This window comes from Terrapene carolina, unplaced genomic scaffold, assembly GCF_002925995.2.
Source record: "Terrapene carolina triunguis isolate 2854851 unplaced genomic scaffold, T_m_triunguis-2.0 Scaffold95, whole genome shotgun sequence".
Classification (NCBI taxonomy): Eukaryota; Metazoa; Chordata; order Testudines; family Emydidae; genus Terrapene; species Terrapene triunguis.
Window position 1 is genome coordinate 27409279 of NW_020664446.1, and position 16893 is coordinate 27426171.

Here is a 16893-nt window from a genome sequence, read left to right on the forward strand (position 1 = left end):
CACCCCTGAGCAACATGGTTATATCGACATAAGTTCCTAGTGTAGACCAAGCTTAATGCACCTATCTTTGTACATGTTAAGGCAATGAATGTGGGCCAGAGAACTGGGCAGGAATTGAATGTAAGTGGTCCTTGTTGTCTATCATCAGGGCTGAAAGAATCCCAACTAATTGATAGCCAAATCTCAAAAGGTTCAACTGGGACAAAATTTTGCATGCTTATCTGAATTACTTTGGTCTGTAAATCAGACTGGACAATCTCTTAAAAACACAGCCTTCTTATGGGAGTAACAGAACTTTCTAGTTCTAGTCCAGCCCCAAGCCATTGAAGAGTGTGAGAATGAGAACAAACCCCAAAGGTAAGTCATTTTTTTTTAATCTCAAAAAAAATCAGGTTCCAGTTTTGGAAAAATTTCAGGGGATTTTATTTTATTTACTTTTATTTTATTTGTATCCATTTTTTTTTTAAATAGAAAGCATGCTGGCGCACTCCAGGTTTGTGCATTTAGCAGTTAGTATATAAGCTTCTGGTATGCAGTGAAATATGAGGATTAACTGACCTGAAATGTGCAACTATATTATGACTAATGTGCAGTTTGCCATCCTTACTGATAGATATTATTCCAGGGGAAAACTACTTTACAGATTTACCTAAATCAAGAACTATTGTTACCAGCCTTAATTACAAGGACACTGTGCTGTACCCTGGAATAATGAGGAAAAGATATGGTTATAGTTACTACACTTACAGCCTGGCCCATCTTTCATTCAATCAAGTGTAAGGAGTGGAGAAAGTAAGAAAAACTACAACAAATAGGTTTACTCAATAATTATTAATATTTAAATCCTATTCTTGTATTGTATACTGTTGGTACTAAACTTTGACAGGTCTTTGTAAATAATTACCGGTATTTTCCTTCTGTGGGCCTGAGTTGTAATATTCCTCTCACATTCAGGCTGTCACAACTTTCTTTGGCAGTTGTGGGCAATACTTTGGATTTGGAATGCAGTCTGTGCATGCTGTACATTGCTCAACTGCTCAGACTGGTCAAGAGTGCAGTAGCAGCTTCCAATGTTTCTTTAGCATTCCTCCTGCAATGTTTCATTAAGCTTCATTTGCTTGCTGCTCTGACCTGCCTAGCAGTGCTCCCCTGCACTTCTGCCTTTCAGGCCAGCTACTTCTGCACTTTCTTCACAGCCCGTCTTCACATACATACGTTTTGGGAACATGGGTGTTTCTTCTCAGTTCCCTCCCTCACTACTGGAAGCCTCCAAGAAGATACAATTTCTCCTATTATTCACCACTCTACCTTGGGCACTCAGGCCTTTGTGTTCAGGCAGTTTATGCTGCCCTCTCTTGCAGCAGCATCTAATGAAATGGTAATTAACTTCCAGGACGGGGTTGAGCCACATACACATATATTTTAATGCTCCTGTATAATAAAACAAAGAAACAATAAAAAAATGAAACCAGTGTCATTTTTAAGTCTACAATGAAACTAAGCTCCTATAGCATTAAGGTCCTCTGAGTTCTAAAGCCTTCAGTTCTTTTATCTTTATTTAAAAGTTCTTCAAACTAACTTTAATTATATATAGTTACACACCAAAAACTGCATTGCAAAGTCAAGCACTCAAAAATTAGGAAATGGCAGAATTAAGATTGCCTGTGCAACCTTAATTGTCCCTCTTATGCATATGCATCATGACAGCCTTCAACTACATAATCACACACTTCCCCCCCACCCCCACATTACCCCTCCCTCATTTGGTGCACAGAATGGACAGTGCTCACTAATCTACTGTGTCTTATTTACTGCACACTATTCAAACCCTGCTCTGAAGATAGAATTATTAATTTCCTCATGGGCTGCTATTCGGTGCTCATCACTATAGTATTCCAGTGCTTCACAAACCCTTAATGAATTTGTTTTCACAACACCACTGTGAGGTGAGGTAGTATTATTAGTTCCATTTTACAGATAGAAAGCTGAGCCACAGAGAGATTAAAATCAAAATGCCCACTAATTTTGTGAGTCCAATCTGAGGCACCTACAGCCTGAATTTTCAGAGTACTTAGCATTTCATAGTACTTTATATGTTCAAAGCACAGCTCCTTATGACTTCAGCTGCAGCTGTCAGCACTTAGCCAATCAGACCCCAAGGCCTCAAGCTGGGCACCCAGAAAATGACAAACACAAAGTTATAGGCCACTTTTAAAAAGTTTTGGTTTAAGTGATTTGACCAGTATTACATAGGAACTCTATGGCAGAGGCAAATTCATTTCTCTAGAGCAGCATTCAGCTGCTTGAACTATGAAACCTCCCTTTCTATTCCTGCAGTCCCTTGCCTCTTTCACTGCACGCTTTCCAACTTCTGCAACAAGGAGACAGGGCTTCTACGGACAACAGCCTACATAATCCTGATTCATCCTCAGAGCACCATCCATCCTGTGTGCTGAATGAGTTGTGGCCCTGTGGAATAAAATAGTATGTGATTATGTAATTGAAGAGTATAACATAATGCATTCGCACAACTCCATATTAACCAATGCAAAGAGAACTGAACTTTTGTTTTTGTTCCCCTTGATTATGTTTATATGCAGCAAAGGTTTAAAACTAGATTGGAAGTGAAAGGTTCAATGAATATAAAAGAACCGGAAAACTATTTTTATCCTGTTTATTCAGTACCTCCAGGGAAAAGGAATTGGAACAACGCATCAAACAACATACACAAATGATGAAAGAAAGAAGAAAAAAGTCAAAAGGGACACCCCAAGAGGAAATGCAGAGAGCAAAACAAGACTTTGAAACTGTAAGTATCATAGCTTCCCTTTGACATACAGTGCCCTCCACTTAATTCAGTCATTGGTTTAATGTGATCTTTCATTAATTTGATCAAATCCTCAGGCACCAAACACTTTGTATTAAAAATACTAATTTCACATTTGACTTTGGTCACTTTACATTAAGATTATTATTGAATAGTTCAATGATTGTGTATAGAAAGTTGCAGTTTCATTAAGACTGAAGCTAAAATCTTGAACAAGATAGAGGAAAGAGTCCAAGAAAGACATAATAGATGGTAAAAGGTGAATGCAACTACAAGTGATGTAGACATTTTGATATTATAAGAACTACCATGTGCTGTGCAAGCTGCTCTATGATTGTCATGTAGATATAAAGGTGAAATCCAAAATTTTCAGAAATGGGAACCTACAGTTAAAATATGGATTTAGAAGTCCATATTTAGACATCTAAATAAGTAGCCTGATTGTCAAAAATGATAAGTATGCAGCACTCCCATTAAAGTCAATTTAGTTGTGAAATTCCATTGTTTCAACATCATTAAATTTTATTTCAGTCTATACATTTTAAAATGTTGTACAGACCAACTTGGCAGAAAAAATATTTTGATTTTTTTTTCTTCCTACCACTACTCTCTAACAATGAAATAAAGTAACAGGTAATATCACATTTTAACCAAAATCAAAATGAGATGCATCTTGATAAAATAGGCCTCTATTTTTCATTTAGACTATTGTATTTTTAAATTTGTTCTCTGTATTCAGTAAAATCCAGCAATTCCAAATCAATTCTTTAACCAGTGACCGATTCTGCAACTGCAGGCTAGGCGAACCCAGATTGTCTGTTTGTTTATTTATATAAAGGATTGCTATATGCTGATTTAAATCAAATAGTTCATTTTCCAAGTTTCTAGAAATATTTAGTTTAATTTTTTAAAGGTTTTTATAAGGTTTTTTAAAAGACTATTTTGGAATAGGCTACCAAGGTCCCAATCCTGCAAAGATTTACACATGTACTTCACTATAAGCTTTGTAGATTAAGTGTGTGCATAATTCTTTGCAAGATGAGAGTCTAAGAATTTGTGAAACCCACAGATGTATTACACTGGCATATTAAAACCATCCATTTCATTACACTTTACAAAATTCAAGATGTGCTTAACAGCAAAAGGGAAGAAAATGTTATCGAAAAGTGAAGTACTATCTTTAAAGAATGAAAAACTTTATGAAGATTTATAATATCTACCATGAATTTCCTCCAAAATTCAGGATTTACTACAATTTAAAGACTAATATATATGTAGGAATATGAATCCTGCTTTTTCTTATACTGGTAAAGGAGTAAATGTATGTATCAGTGTGAGGATTAGAATACCTAGAAATACATTTATTGTTAACAGGCATCATGCATATTGTCATAGGCCTGATTTTTAGTCATAGCCTCTATTTGTGTGCATGCAAAATTGCCTATGCACATACTTGCACCCACCCTTTGCAGCTGCAAAAACCTGTGTGTGCTCCTGCAAATCCTTGTTTGACTTTTGTGGTTGCAAACTCTTAACATTGGCACACAAGCCATGTTTTAAGTGTATACACAGGTGTTCTACCTGTGAAGTGTAGGTGCATGGATGTGTGTAGGCAGTTTTGCATGCACACAAATATAAGATGTTTAGACACCCTGCTGAAAACCTGGCCCAATAAATCTCTGCAGTTCCTTCTTTGGTTAATTATATAATATTAATCAGATAATAAATTAGACTTTTAAAAAACTTTTTCTGGTGATTTTATTTTATTTTTTATCATAGGCTGAAAAGCTTCAGGCTGAGCTAGCACAAGTAAAACAAGAACTTCAGCAGGAGTATCGGTTTACTGCCTTCACAGGCGAGCCTGTTCCTGATTCACCGAGAATGCAGCCTCATAATATCTTTTCTACCATGAAATTTTAATTGCCTGAAATTCTTAAAAGAACATTTGTCTTACAGTATACATCTGTATTGGAAAGCTGCTTTTCAGCAGGCTTTAAAAGTGCTCCTTTTGTTACCTATTCTTGTTGATTGTGTTTTAACAAAGTTTTTAAATTAGAATGATAATAAATCATTCTATCTTGTCCATTCAACTAACATAATTTCAGTAGATTTATAGTTACATGGTTATAAAGTGTTTTTGGTGTTATATTGTGTTTCTTTTACTGTTTCTTTCTGACCTTCTTAAGATCCCATTCTGCAATTTTTACTCAAGCAAACCCCCTATTGAAATATGCTTCAATTGAAGTTTTGCCTAGGTAAGAATTGCAGAATGTATCCTTTACAATGTACGTTATTTGGGGCAAGAAACTTTTTTTATTTGTATGTTTATTAATTTAAAATAACATGATCACCTACAGTGCTATATAAATTAATAATGTAAAGAATAATGTATCCCCAACTATGCACTATATCTTAGGGTTGCAGTTGCATCAGGGGATTCTGGTGTCATAGCCACAACATTAGTAATTGTTAAAGTGCAGCTCTGCTATCTAAGGATACTTTTCAAATGCAGGAAGATCCTGGGCACTAGAAATATAATTGTTTGTGTATTTTTCTTCAATGAATAAAATATTTAAGTATTTTATTTTCAACTTTCTTTCCCCTAGGTGGCATCACTTTCTGTCTCCAGCACCATGATTTAGGGCTTGGATCCTGTTTGCAGACAGTGGGAGCTGACAGCTCCAAAAGTCAGCTGCAGCTGGAGGGAATGTGCTGCCTGCTGCCCTCTAGTCCAGGAGGGAGATACAGATGCTGGCAAGGCAAGGGAACCACTGAAGGACACAGGAGAAGTGTTGGGGATATTCTGCTACAGCTAGTGACACCCCCCTACCCCCAATTTGAATGAATGGAGAGGAGACAGGAAAGGACTGGAGGAAAGGCTTCTAAAAGCATTGGAGCCAGGAATAGGAAGCAGCTGAGCAGGAAGCCAAGAGCATAGCAAGAGTAGGGGATAGGTGGGATAGTGATTGGGATAGGGAGGACATGGGACAACTATACATGCCAGTTGTAGGGAGGTGAGGAAGAAGGGAGTAGAGCTAGAGTCAGCCCTTTTGAAGGGATCTATTATTAATCAATTCCTTCCCCAATCTCCCAGCAGTTGTATCTGTAGTACCCAGGGCTGGCTCTAGGCACCAGCAAAACAAGCTGGTGCTTGGGGCGGCACATTTTTAGGGGTGGCATGGCCGGCGCCAGAATGCCGCCCCTAAAAATGTGCCCCGGCCGCCCTAGCTCACCTCCGCTGCCGCTCGCGCGCCGTTACTCGCCCTCCCTCCCAGGCTTGAGAGCCTGGGAGGGAGGGGGAGAAGCGGCGCCCGCGCCGCGGCCACTCGGAGTCTCCCCCTCCCTCCCAGGCTCTCAAACCTGGAAGGGAGGGGGAGATCCCGAGCGGCCGCGGCGCGCAAAACAGCTGTTTCGCGCGCCGCTGCTCCCCCTCCCTCCCTCCCTCCTAGGCTTGAGAGCCTGGAGGGAGGAGGCAGGGCTGGGGATTTGGGGAAGGGGCGGAGTTGAGGTGGGGCCGGGGGTGGGGTAAAAAACGGGGGGGGGGGCAAAATTGTTTTTGCTTTGGGCAGCAAAAATCCTAGAGCCGGCCCTGGTAGTACCCCAGCAAATTCCTCTAAGTAGCTCCCTTGCTTTGTCAGGGTCTGAATCACCCTGCTGGTGAAGGGGAAGCAGGTAACATTATCTCAGGCTGCTGCTAAATGCCTTCAGAGCTGTCATCCTCTGAAATCTAATCCCTTCGATATCAGGCTGCAGCCAGAAAGTGGGGCCTCCCAAAGGAGAGAAAGAGAAAAGGTAAAAATAAAACACTTGAGCCTGAATCACCACAGTGTGACACCAATTTTATAGGAGTGTTACTCCTTTGAAATCTGTGGAGTTATCTAGATGTAAAACTGGAGTAATGCAATGGTGTCTGAAGACCTTTTGCCTTTCTTTTCAAAGCAAAATGCCCATTATTTATTGTACTAATGCCCAGGAGTCTCCTAAATGTAAAAGTCTTTAGTATTTAAAACGGTGCTAATAACCCTTTAATATCACGAGAGCCTCAGAAGAAAACAGTGGATAATTTCTGAACATTATGTCTATTATTTCATTTTATATATTGAAATACAAGTCTTCCCTCCCTGTCTGATCTTTGTAGTCTCCCCTCTCAGCCTCCTCTCCTTGTTTCTGGAGTCATTTGTCTTTCTGCTGCACTCCATGCCTCGCTGGGGTTTTTCACCTTTCTCCAGCTTGATGGTGTAAATTTAAAACTTACCTGAATTCCAAATGTCTTGATTACAGTTTGATTGAAATATGGCCTGCTACTGGGGCACAAAATGAGGGTCATAAAACAGCTCTCTGGTGGCAGGAAGCTGTGCTGGATGGGAAAGAGTTGAATTCACGGTTGGGGGGAGGAGGGGTTCCTGTGCAGAAAGTGAGGTGCAAACCTATGGAGTGTCCTGTAGAGGACATTTTTTTTCGAGGAAGAGGATGGAGAGGACAGAGAGGAAAGGGTGGCTAGCAAACAGAATCCAGGAGTGGCTGGTATTGCTGGTACTTCAGAATATGTGGCCCAGTTTGATCATGTCTTAATCTGCTCCTGGATACATACAGTTTTACATGTTCGTATTTTGGAATCAAATACTGATTAATAATAATGATTCAATACCTACTGAGTCAAGTTCTGCTCTCACACAAGTGTACAGTCCAAAGTAACTCCCTTGGTTTCAATGGAATGTCTCTGGATTGACACTGTTGAAAATGAGATTACAATTTGGCCCATTTTTTTGTATGACTGCTAACACTGTAAAATGTTGTTTAAGCATTCTGTTCACTGTTTCCATATATATTAAATGTGTAGCAATGTACATTTAGCCATTAAAAATGCTAACATTGAAGAGAAAATACAAAGCACTTGTATATTAATCACTTAAATATAAAGTGATCATATAGTCAACAAAATTATTTTTACCTGAGCACTAGTTATTTTTAAATTCAAGAATATTATTAAAATAATTTGTTCTTCTAAATACACTTATCGTTCATACTGTAATTCTAAATAATGTTGCCTAAATAAATTGCATTAGTATGTAAAGATGTATAAAGAGTTTGGGTCTGGCCACATTATTTAAATGGCTTGTTTAGTGTTGTTGTAAAATCTGCATTGTAAGCTATTTTGCTCAGTGCAGCATACACTTGCCTCTGCACCCAGTCACTATTTTAGCGGGTGCAAAGATGGGAAAAGGCCACAGCTCCACCATCATTCCGCCTTTCCCTGACTTCTCTGAAGATGCTAGCACCAGTTGTGACACTGGCTGCCACCTAGCACAATACCAGCACTCCCCTGCCACACTATGTCTGGCCCCTACACACACATGTGCAAACGGGGGAAACCCCTTGTGCCCTCTTTCCACTCTGCACAGTCTTAATTTGCACCAACGTTATGGGCCAAATTTGCCTCTTGTTTGTCTGTCTTTTTAATAGAAATGTCACTCAATCTACTGTCAGCTGCATTGATGTAGATTCAGTGTAAATCAGGTTCATAGAGTTGCTTTGAATGTACATGAGTGGAACTGAGAGGAGAATTTGTCTTTTGTTTGAAAGCTTGGATTCTATGAAAAAGGGGCATAGGAATAAAATATCTTGATACTTGAACCTTATGTTTCCTCTGCATCAAATTTCAGTGAGATAACATCAACATTGTTTAATTTATAGTCTCTTACTTTTATTATCCGAGGAATTATGTAAATGTCAAGTCTTGTAAGTAGACTTCCAGTGAATGTGGAACATCCTGCTTTCAATGATACTTCAGAAGGTTGTTTTCCTTCTGCAGCTCACTCTGAATTTCTCTGTCCTTAATAGTGTCAATATTCTTCTTTATGTTTTCACATTGCTTCAGTATATTTTCAAGGTTCTGAAGATCAGCAGGAAAGTCAAGGCTGATTGTCTGAAATCTATAAACTGTCCTCTAGGTACTATGGTTACCACATAAAGTGGTTTCCACACTAAATAAGTACCAGGTCAATGCAATTTTTTTCAACTTTATTTTTTGCTGTTTAAATTAACAGAGAAGAATCAGGGTCAGCACCTTGAGCAGTGAAGGTAAACTTTTGCTACTTTATTTGGGCAAGTCTCTACGTGAAACCGACCTTAATCTTTAAAAAGTAAACAGTCGGAGCCCTATCCTGCAGTCCTCAGTGAAGCAAAGTTCTCACCGCCTTCAAAGAAACTTTATTATTAGCACACTTTCAACTGTGAAGATTAGGTCCAAATGTGATCCTGAATAAAACTGGTATGAGCTTATTAAAAGTATACCCAATATTTGTAAAGGGCGATCAATAGTTCAGACAAGTCTTACTTCAATGGGTACTTTTCAAGATTTAGAAAAATTTAAGGTAAATATAGAATTGAAAATAACAGAATTATGAGAGTGTAGAGTTTGATTAAAGACAAATGTGGGGGTGAACTGCCTTTTGAGAAGTTCTTGCTCATATGCAACATGCAGATGCAAGCCATCATGGGAGTTAGGAAGTCCAGAGTCTAATTCTGGCTCTGTTACCAACTTGCTATGTGTTACTTTGCAGCCACTTATCTCTGTAAATGGAGATAGCTGTACTTATCTACCACAAGGGTGTGGTGAGGATAAACAATGTTTCTGTTATTCTTTCAATATATAAAACCCTATAGAATTGATTACTAGTAGATTGTACAGTGTTAGAATGATTGACAAATTTGGATTGGGGGAAAAAAGCTTCTCTTTAGGGCACATTTAAGAAAGGAACCTAGCTTTGTCTTTTGTTTGGTTGTTTCTCCTCTCCCTTCTGTGAAGCACTGAGCCAGGGTCACACATTAGATGCGAAATATCACATGATATATTTCTTACATTTGTAGGTGGACTTTAGGCATTCTTGCTGTGACGGGTTGGATCACAGAAACCCCCTTGGGAGCTGCCACCTGATGTGCAAAGACTACCTCTGCTCCTGTTTTCCCTGCCAGCTCAGGACTCCAGCACCCTGTCTTGCTGAGCCAGACACTCCCGTCTGCTCCAACACACACCCAGGGTCTGAATCACTTGTCCCAGAGCTGCAAGTTTACCCGAAAACAGCTCACAGAAGTGTGCTTATTCTTAGCACTCAGATGCCCAATTCCCAATGGGGTCTGAACCCAGATAAATCCGTTTTACCCTGCATAAAGCTTATGCAGAGTAAACTCATAAATTGTTCGCCCTCTATAACACTGATAGAGATATATGCACTGTTGTTTGCTCCCCCAGGTATTAATACGTACTCTGAGTAAATTACTAAATAAAAAGTGATTTTATTAAATACAGAAAATAGGATTTAAGTGGTTCCAAGTGGTAACAGGCAGAACAAAGTAAGTCACCAAGCAAAATAAAATGAAATGCGCAAATCTGTGTCTAATCAAACTGAATACAGATAATCTCACCCTCAGAGATGCTTCAGTTAGTTTTTTCTCAGGCTGGACACCTTCCAGGCCTGGGCATAATTCTTTCCCCTGGTACAGCTCTTGTTGTAGCTCAGGTGATAGCTAGGGGATTCTTCATGATGGCTCCTCTCCCCCTTTGTTCTCTTCCACCCCTTTATATATCTTTTGCATAAGGCGGGAACCCTTTGTCCCTCTGGGTTTCCACCCCCCCGCACTGGAAAAGCACCAGGTTAAAGATGGATTCCAGTTCAGGTGACATGATCACATGCCAAGATTCCAAACCATCATTAATGGCCCACACTTTACATAATTACAATAGGCCCTCAGAGTTATATTTTATATTTCTAGTTTTAGATACAAGAGTGGTACATTTCTACAAATAGGATGATCACACTCAGTAGATTATGAGCTTTGTAATGATACCTTACAAGAGACCTTTTGCACGAAGCATATCCCAGTTGCATTATATTCACTTATTATCAAATCTTTATAAAACTATCCCAGTTACATTATATGCACTTATTATCATGTTTTTATAAAACCATATAGACTGCACAACGTCACACTTGCCTTGTATGTGATGTGCAGCTTAAAGGGCTTTAAAAGTTATCAAAGAGAGGTTTGTCTTGCATAGTTCTCTTCTGGATCAATAACTCTGATTAATGGGAGGTAGAGACTCAGCAGTGTTTTTCATTTGATTTTGAACAAATATAAATGAGATTATTTATTACTATGTGGGTTCTATTTGTATCTTCTCTGACATTTTCTGCTTAAACAGAAGTGCTGAAGTGAATGCATATTCTCTTATTCCCTTTTCAGGAGTACCAAATCTCCAAGGGGGATTGTGGGAAAGATGTGCTAGCACAAAAATGAATAATGTTCTGTCATTGTACTGGCAGCAAAGAGTGGTCAGTTCAGGCAGTGATGATGGTTAGCAGAGATGCAGTTTGGTGCACTAATAACCATTTTTGCCTTGTCATTCATTCCTACACATTGAAAAATACTCATTTCTGGGGATATGGTAGAACAGAAGTAGCACCTCTGACGTAAGTGCTGGAACTAGAGATGCTGTCGCACCCCCTGATTTGAAGTGCTTGCATCATCTACAGGGTTTACAGTTTGGTTCAATGGCTCTCAGCACCCCCATGATACAAATTGTTCCAGCATCCCTGACCTCTCTCACAGATAAACAAGTACTTAAGGAACCAGAGTACACTACACTTTCACTTTCAAGGTCTTTTATGACCATGGGTAAAGCAAGCTCTGATCCATTCATTAAACCTCTCTTCTTCTTCTTTTTTTTTTTTCCCTTTACCATATTTAATCTTACCATGGTATTTCCACTGTAATTTCTGTGTAAGTTTCAGGTATTGTTCTGTCTCTTAACAAATATAATTACATCTGGAAAAACTGTTAAAAGAATGTTAAGGTTACAAAGTAAAACATTCAAAAGTTAGGAAATGCCAGATTTAAGCTTCTCTGTGCAAGGTTAATTCAGTCCCCTTGTACATATGCATTATGATGCAGACTTTAATTACATGATCACATGCTATTTTTACACAGGATCTCTCCTCATTCAGTAACTTTGTAGTTGGTTATTTAAGATTTCTTTCTTCTTCAACATTCAGTTTATAGTCCAGGCCTTATTTAACGTACATCACATGGTTTGTTTGGGATATAAATGTTCCCCACATGGTTTGTTTGCAGGGCCGGCTTTAGGCCAATTCAACCAATTCCCCTGAATCGGGCCCCGGTCCCTTTAAATAGCCTCCGAGCCCCGGGCTGCTGCTGCTACCCTGGTGGGGGAGGGAGGAGGAGGAGGGGGCACTTACCATACAGGGTGGGCTGTACCCGCACCCTCTGCCCGCACCAGCCCCGCATCCCCTGCCCTGCCTGCAGCCAGCCCGTCTCCAGCCAACCCCTGCCGCACCCCCCTGCAGCCCTGCCCAAAGCCAGCCAGCCCCCCACATACCCCTTCCCGCACCAGCCCTGCACCCCCTGCCCTGCCTGTAGCCAGCCCCGCACCCCCTGCCCTATCTCCAGCCAACCCCTGCCGCAGCCCCCTGCCTGAAGCCAGCCAGTCCCGCACTCCTCTGTCTCCAGCCCTGCAACCCCTGCCGCACCCCCCTGCGGCCCTGCCTGAAGCCAGCCAGCCAGCCCACCCCACACACCCGTCTCCAGCCAGACCCACATCCCTTGCCCTGCCTGCAGCCAGACCCTACCTCCAGTCAGCCCCTGCCCTGCCTCCAGCCAGCCCCATGTCCAGTGGTGCCCTGCAGTTCCCAGGGCAGTAACCCTGCACACCTGCTTCAATGAGGGGGGCAGGGAGCAGCTGGGACCCACACATGTGCACACCCTAGGGTGACCAGACAGCAAGTGTGAAAAATCGGGACGGGGGTGGGGGTAATAGGATCCTATATAAGAAAAAGACCCCAAAATCGGGACTGTCCTTATAAAATTGGGACCTCTGGTCACCCTAGCACACCCCCAGGGAGTGGTGGGGACCCACACATGTGAAACGGAGCTCATTTCTAGTTCAGGCCCATCTTTTTAAAAAAGAACTTTAGGTAGGGTTAACATACATCCGTATTTTCCCAGACATGTCAGGCTTTTTGGTTCTTACATCACCGTCCAGGAGGAAATACAGACATATGGTAACCCTATTGGTACAAGAAATACATACTGTGGCACATCCCTTAAATCAGAACTTTTTATAGGGAACCAGTTGCTAAGTAATGAAAGGCTTTTTTTTACATGTTTTTTTTTTTTTTTTTAGTCATCCCTGCCGGGGCCCCGCCTAAAATGTTCGAATTAGGCCCCGCACTTCCTAAAGCCGGCCCTGTTTGTTTGCAATCAGTCATTGGAAGAATGTGTAGTGCATGAGCGCAGAAAGTGAAACTAAATGGAAACAAAGATGAAATTGACTAATCTACTTTCACTGTGAAAGATGAAGTAGAAGATGTAACAGTCTTGGGGTTCATTAAATAACAAACTAGTGAATGAGAAAAGAATAAGACTTTAATAAAACAAACTGGAGAGCTTGTGCAGTGAGCTCTTGCACACAGACATGTGGTGTTCCCACATTGTGGAAGCATGATTTCCCCTCTGTGACATCTGAACTTTTGGCAACAGCTGGTTTTGATGCATCCAGAGGAATTATCATCATTGAGCCTGGACATTTGTTTGAATCCCTGGAATTTAAAGGGCCAAGGATTAAACTGCCATACACTACTTTGGTGATAATTATCTCTACAGGATTCCAGAACTGGAAACAACATGGAGTGATTCATGTCCATATTTAATTTAACAGCTCACTTTATGAAAGAGAAATGTCCTCATAAACAATAAGCATATTTTCATAGCTGTCTTCTGATTGTCTTTTTTGGATCACAAATGTGATTAGTATGATGCTTAATCCATTTCATTATCACATAAACCACCTTTCCTTTGAATGTCTCTAGGATCTCAATAGCTGGTTGGGAGAAGGTCCCAGCAGTCTTTTCCTGTGTATCTGTGCAACTGCAGACTGAAATACACAAACCAAATGTACATACAGCACAGTGGTGTATGTGAAAGTCAAGTAAATAAAATATACTCAATATCACTCATAGACCAACATTTTGAATCCTGGTGGCCTAACTCCCAGGATCAGACCTCAACAGCAAGAATTCCCTGACATAGATTTGTAAACATAGTCAATTCCAGAAATTTTCAACTTGGGTGCCTAAAGTTAGGCTTCTAAAATCCATATTTAGGCATCTAAATAAAAAGCCTGATTTTTAAGGGATGCTGGACACCTGCAGCTCCCATCAGGCCACATTTATTTAGACATCTATCAATCGAGGAGCCTATGTACTTGCCCCATCTACTTTTTCTTATATTTGGCAAAGTACCTTTTTTAGGTCAGTTGAATAAGTTTATGCTGAATACTTTGAAGATACTTTCTTAAGTATTATTAATAATAATAATCTGTCTAATAATTTTAATATATAACTTTATAATCATTTTAATGTCCAACGTGACAAACATTTTTCTAGGTTTGTCCATTTTAAGCAGCTTAAAGTTGGAACACTGCTAAAGATGAACTTGGACATAAAACTTATTCCTCTAATTCTCAAGTCTATTGTCCAGTTAACTGTTTGCTTCTGCTTTGGACCGTAGAATTAATCTGCACTGGTTTGAATATTTGGTGATGAAATGCTAGAAATATTACAAGAAGCTACTCTCATTATGTGCCAACATTTCTACAGTGTTGTATGCTGCAAAGGTAACTTTCCAGATGCTGAATATAACTGACTCCTATTTAGGTCAGGTTATTAAATCTGCTCCACCATTTTTCCTTCCCTGGACAGCATTGGCTTTGGATTACATCAGTATGCTTCACTATATATGATGATATATCACATGAATACATCATTAAAGTGACAGCTTGTTCTGATGATGAATTATCAGTGTACATTATGTATTTCTCTCAAGAAGCTGCAGTCTGGAGAAAAGCAAATCCAGGAGTGGATTAGCTAGAGATGAAACGCATGTGCTAAGGTGCTTTTATAGTGCCAAATGCTAGGGACCATGTAGATATAGACACTGCAATAATACCAATATGCTGTAATTTGCTGTTATGTGCATCTGTGCACCTAGAGGACACTGATATCTTTTAAAGTCATAAGTTTTTGCCAATAATGTTGCCAGTCTTATTTGTTCTGTGGTGTTTGTCCAGTCAAAGTGCAAAGGAAGAAATGACTCTAAGGGTATGTCTGCACTGCCATTAGACACCGGCAGCTGCTCCATGCCAACTGACTCAGGCTCACAGGGGTTGGGCTTAAGGGGCTGTTTAACTGCGGTGTAGCCATTTGGGTTCAGGCTGGAGCCTGGGGCTCTAGGACCCTGCACAGTGGGAGGGTCCCAGAGCCTGCACCCCAAGCCGGAACATCTACCCCACAGTTAAACAACCCCTTAGCTCGAGCTCCACAAGCCCAAATCACCTGGCACAGGTTAGCCATGGGTGTCTAATTGCAATGTAGACATACCCTCAGACCAAACTTCACCATCTTTCCTCTTAGAAATAATAACAATGCTACCCAACTCTTATATAGTGCTTTTCACAGCACTTTACGTGGTAGCTCAGTATCATTATCCACATTTTACAGAGGGGGAACTGTGGCACAGACAGGGGAGATGATTTATCCAAGCACCTAGCGGGCTAGTAGCAAACCTGGGAATAGAACCCAGGTTCTTTATCAGTAAATTTTTCTCCAGACGTTGTTGCCAACGAGATTCTTTATTCTGAAGTGCCTACAGAAGGTTGAAAGAAGTGGCCCACTGCCTCTCTCCTCCTGTCATTGTGGGGTTTTGGAATCCATACTGAGCATAGACTTATTAGCCATAACCCTGCCACTTCCCAGTCTGCCCATAGTGCCCTTCTCTGCATTCCTATATTGGGAGCCATTTCAGAGCAGTGCTCTACATCACACAGGAAGTTGCCGACTACCCTTTGCAGGCTGCATATATCTGGCCCTCTCCTCCCACACATACTTTGATATGTAGTGTTTCCAATGCATTTTGGGCTTTGTCTTAGGGCCAAATTCCCCTACTTTCCATTAGTTGACACAGACTTGAGGGCTACCTTCTTACTTGCCCTCACTGAAATACCGTCTGGATATCTCTTACCCCACTGAGATGTAACATTGCTGAAGCAATTCAAGTGATCATACTGTGCCTCCTGTCGATCAGTGCAAAGTACTGCAGTGAAGTACTTCTTAACAGCTTAAACTCAGACTCTGCGGGTACGTCTGCACACAACCTATGGCAGCGAGGCTCAGAGGCCAGGTTGACAGACTCAAGCAGGGGCAGTTGATATCATAGACCAGGGGTCTCAAACTCAAATGACCACGAGGGCCGCATGAGGACTAGTGCATTGGCCTGAGGGCCGCATCACTGACACTCACCCCTTGCTGCCCCCAGCCCCGCCCCCACTCCACCCCTTCCATGAGGCCCCGCCCCTACCCCGCCTCTTCCCGCCCCTTCCCTGCCCCCATTCCAACCCCTTCCCCGAAGTCCTCACCCCAACTCTGCCCCCTCCCTGCCCCCAGGGGGAGCAGGAGGGGTGCGAGGTGTGATGGGAGCTCAGGGCAGGGAGTTGAGGTGCAGGAGGTGTGCAGGGTATGGCAGGGGGCTCAGGACAGGGAATTGGGGTGTGGGGTGCAGGAGGGGTGAGGGGTGCGGCAGGGGGTCAGGGCAGGGAGTTGGGGTGCAGGAGGGGTGAGGTGCAGGAGGGGGTTGGGGTGCAGGGCGTGGCAGGGGGCTCAGGGCAGGGAGATGGGGTGCGGGAGGGTGTGGGATGTGGCAGGGGGCTCTGGACAGGGGGTTGGGGTGTGGGGTGCGGGCTCTGGCCCGGAGCTGCTTACCTAGAGCGGCTCCGGGGTGGCAGCACCGCGCACTGTGGCCAGGGCAGGCTCCCTGCCTGCCTGCCCTGGCCCCTGGCCCCGCTCCGCTCCAGGAAAGTGACTTTTTTGTGTGTATTATAAAAACAGAATGATTAAATAGGAACAATAATAATTTTCATTCCTATGGCACTGACTATACAAAGATCTCAGAGCACTTTACAAATGTTAATAAATTAGATGAGATAGATAAGTATT

At 41.6% G+C, this 16893-nt stretch overlaps 1 protein-coding gene across 1 annotated transcript in view; it reads left to right on the forward strand.

Moving 5' to 3' along the window:
* The window catches only part of LRRC27 (leucine rich repeat containing 27), a 61295-nt gene extending 56548 nt beyond the window's left edge, over positions 1-4747 (forward strand). The window contains exons 9-10 of the mRNA XM_026650870.1: positions 2683-2809; positions 4607-4747. Of these exons, the coding sequence (XP_026506655.1) occupies positions 2683-2809; positions 4607-4747 (268 nt within the window). The remainder of the gene's footprint in view (positions 1-2682; positions 2810-4606) is intronic.
* Positions 4748-16893: the final 12146 nt, after the last annotated feature.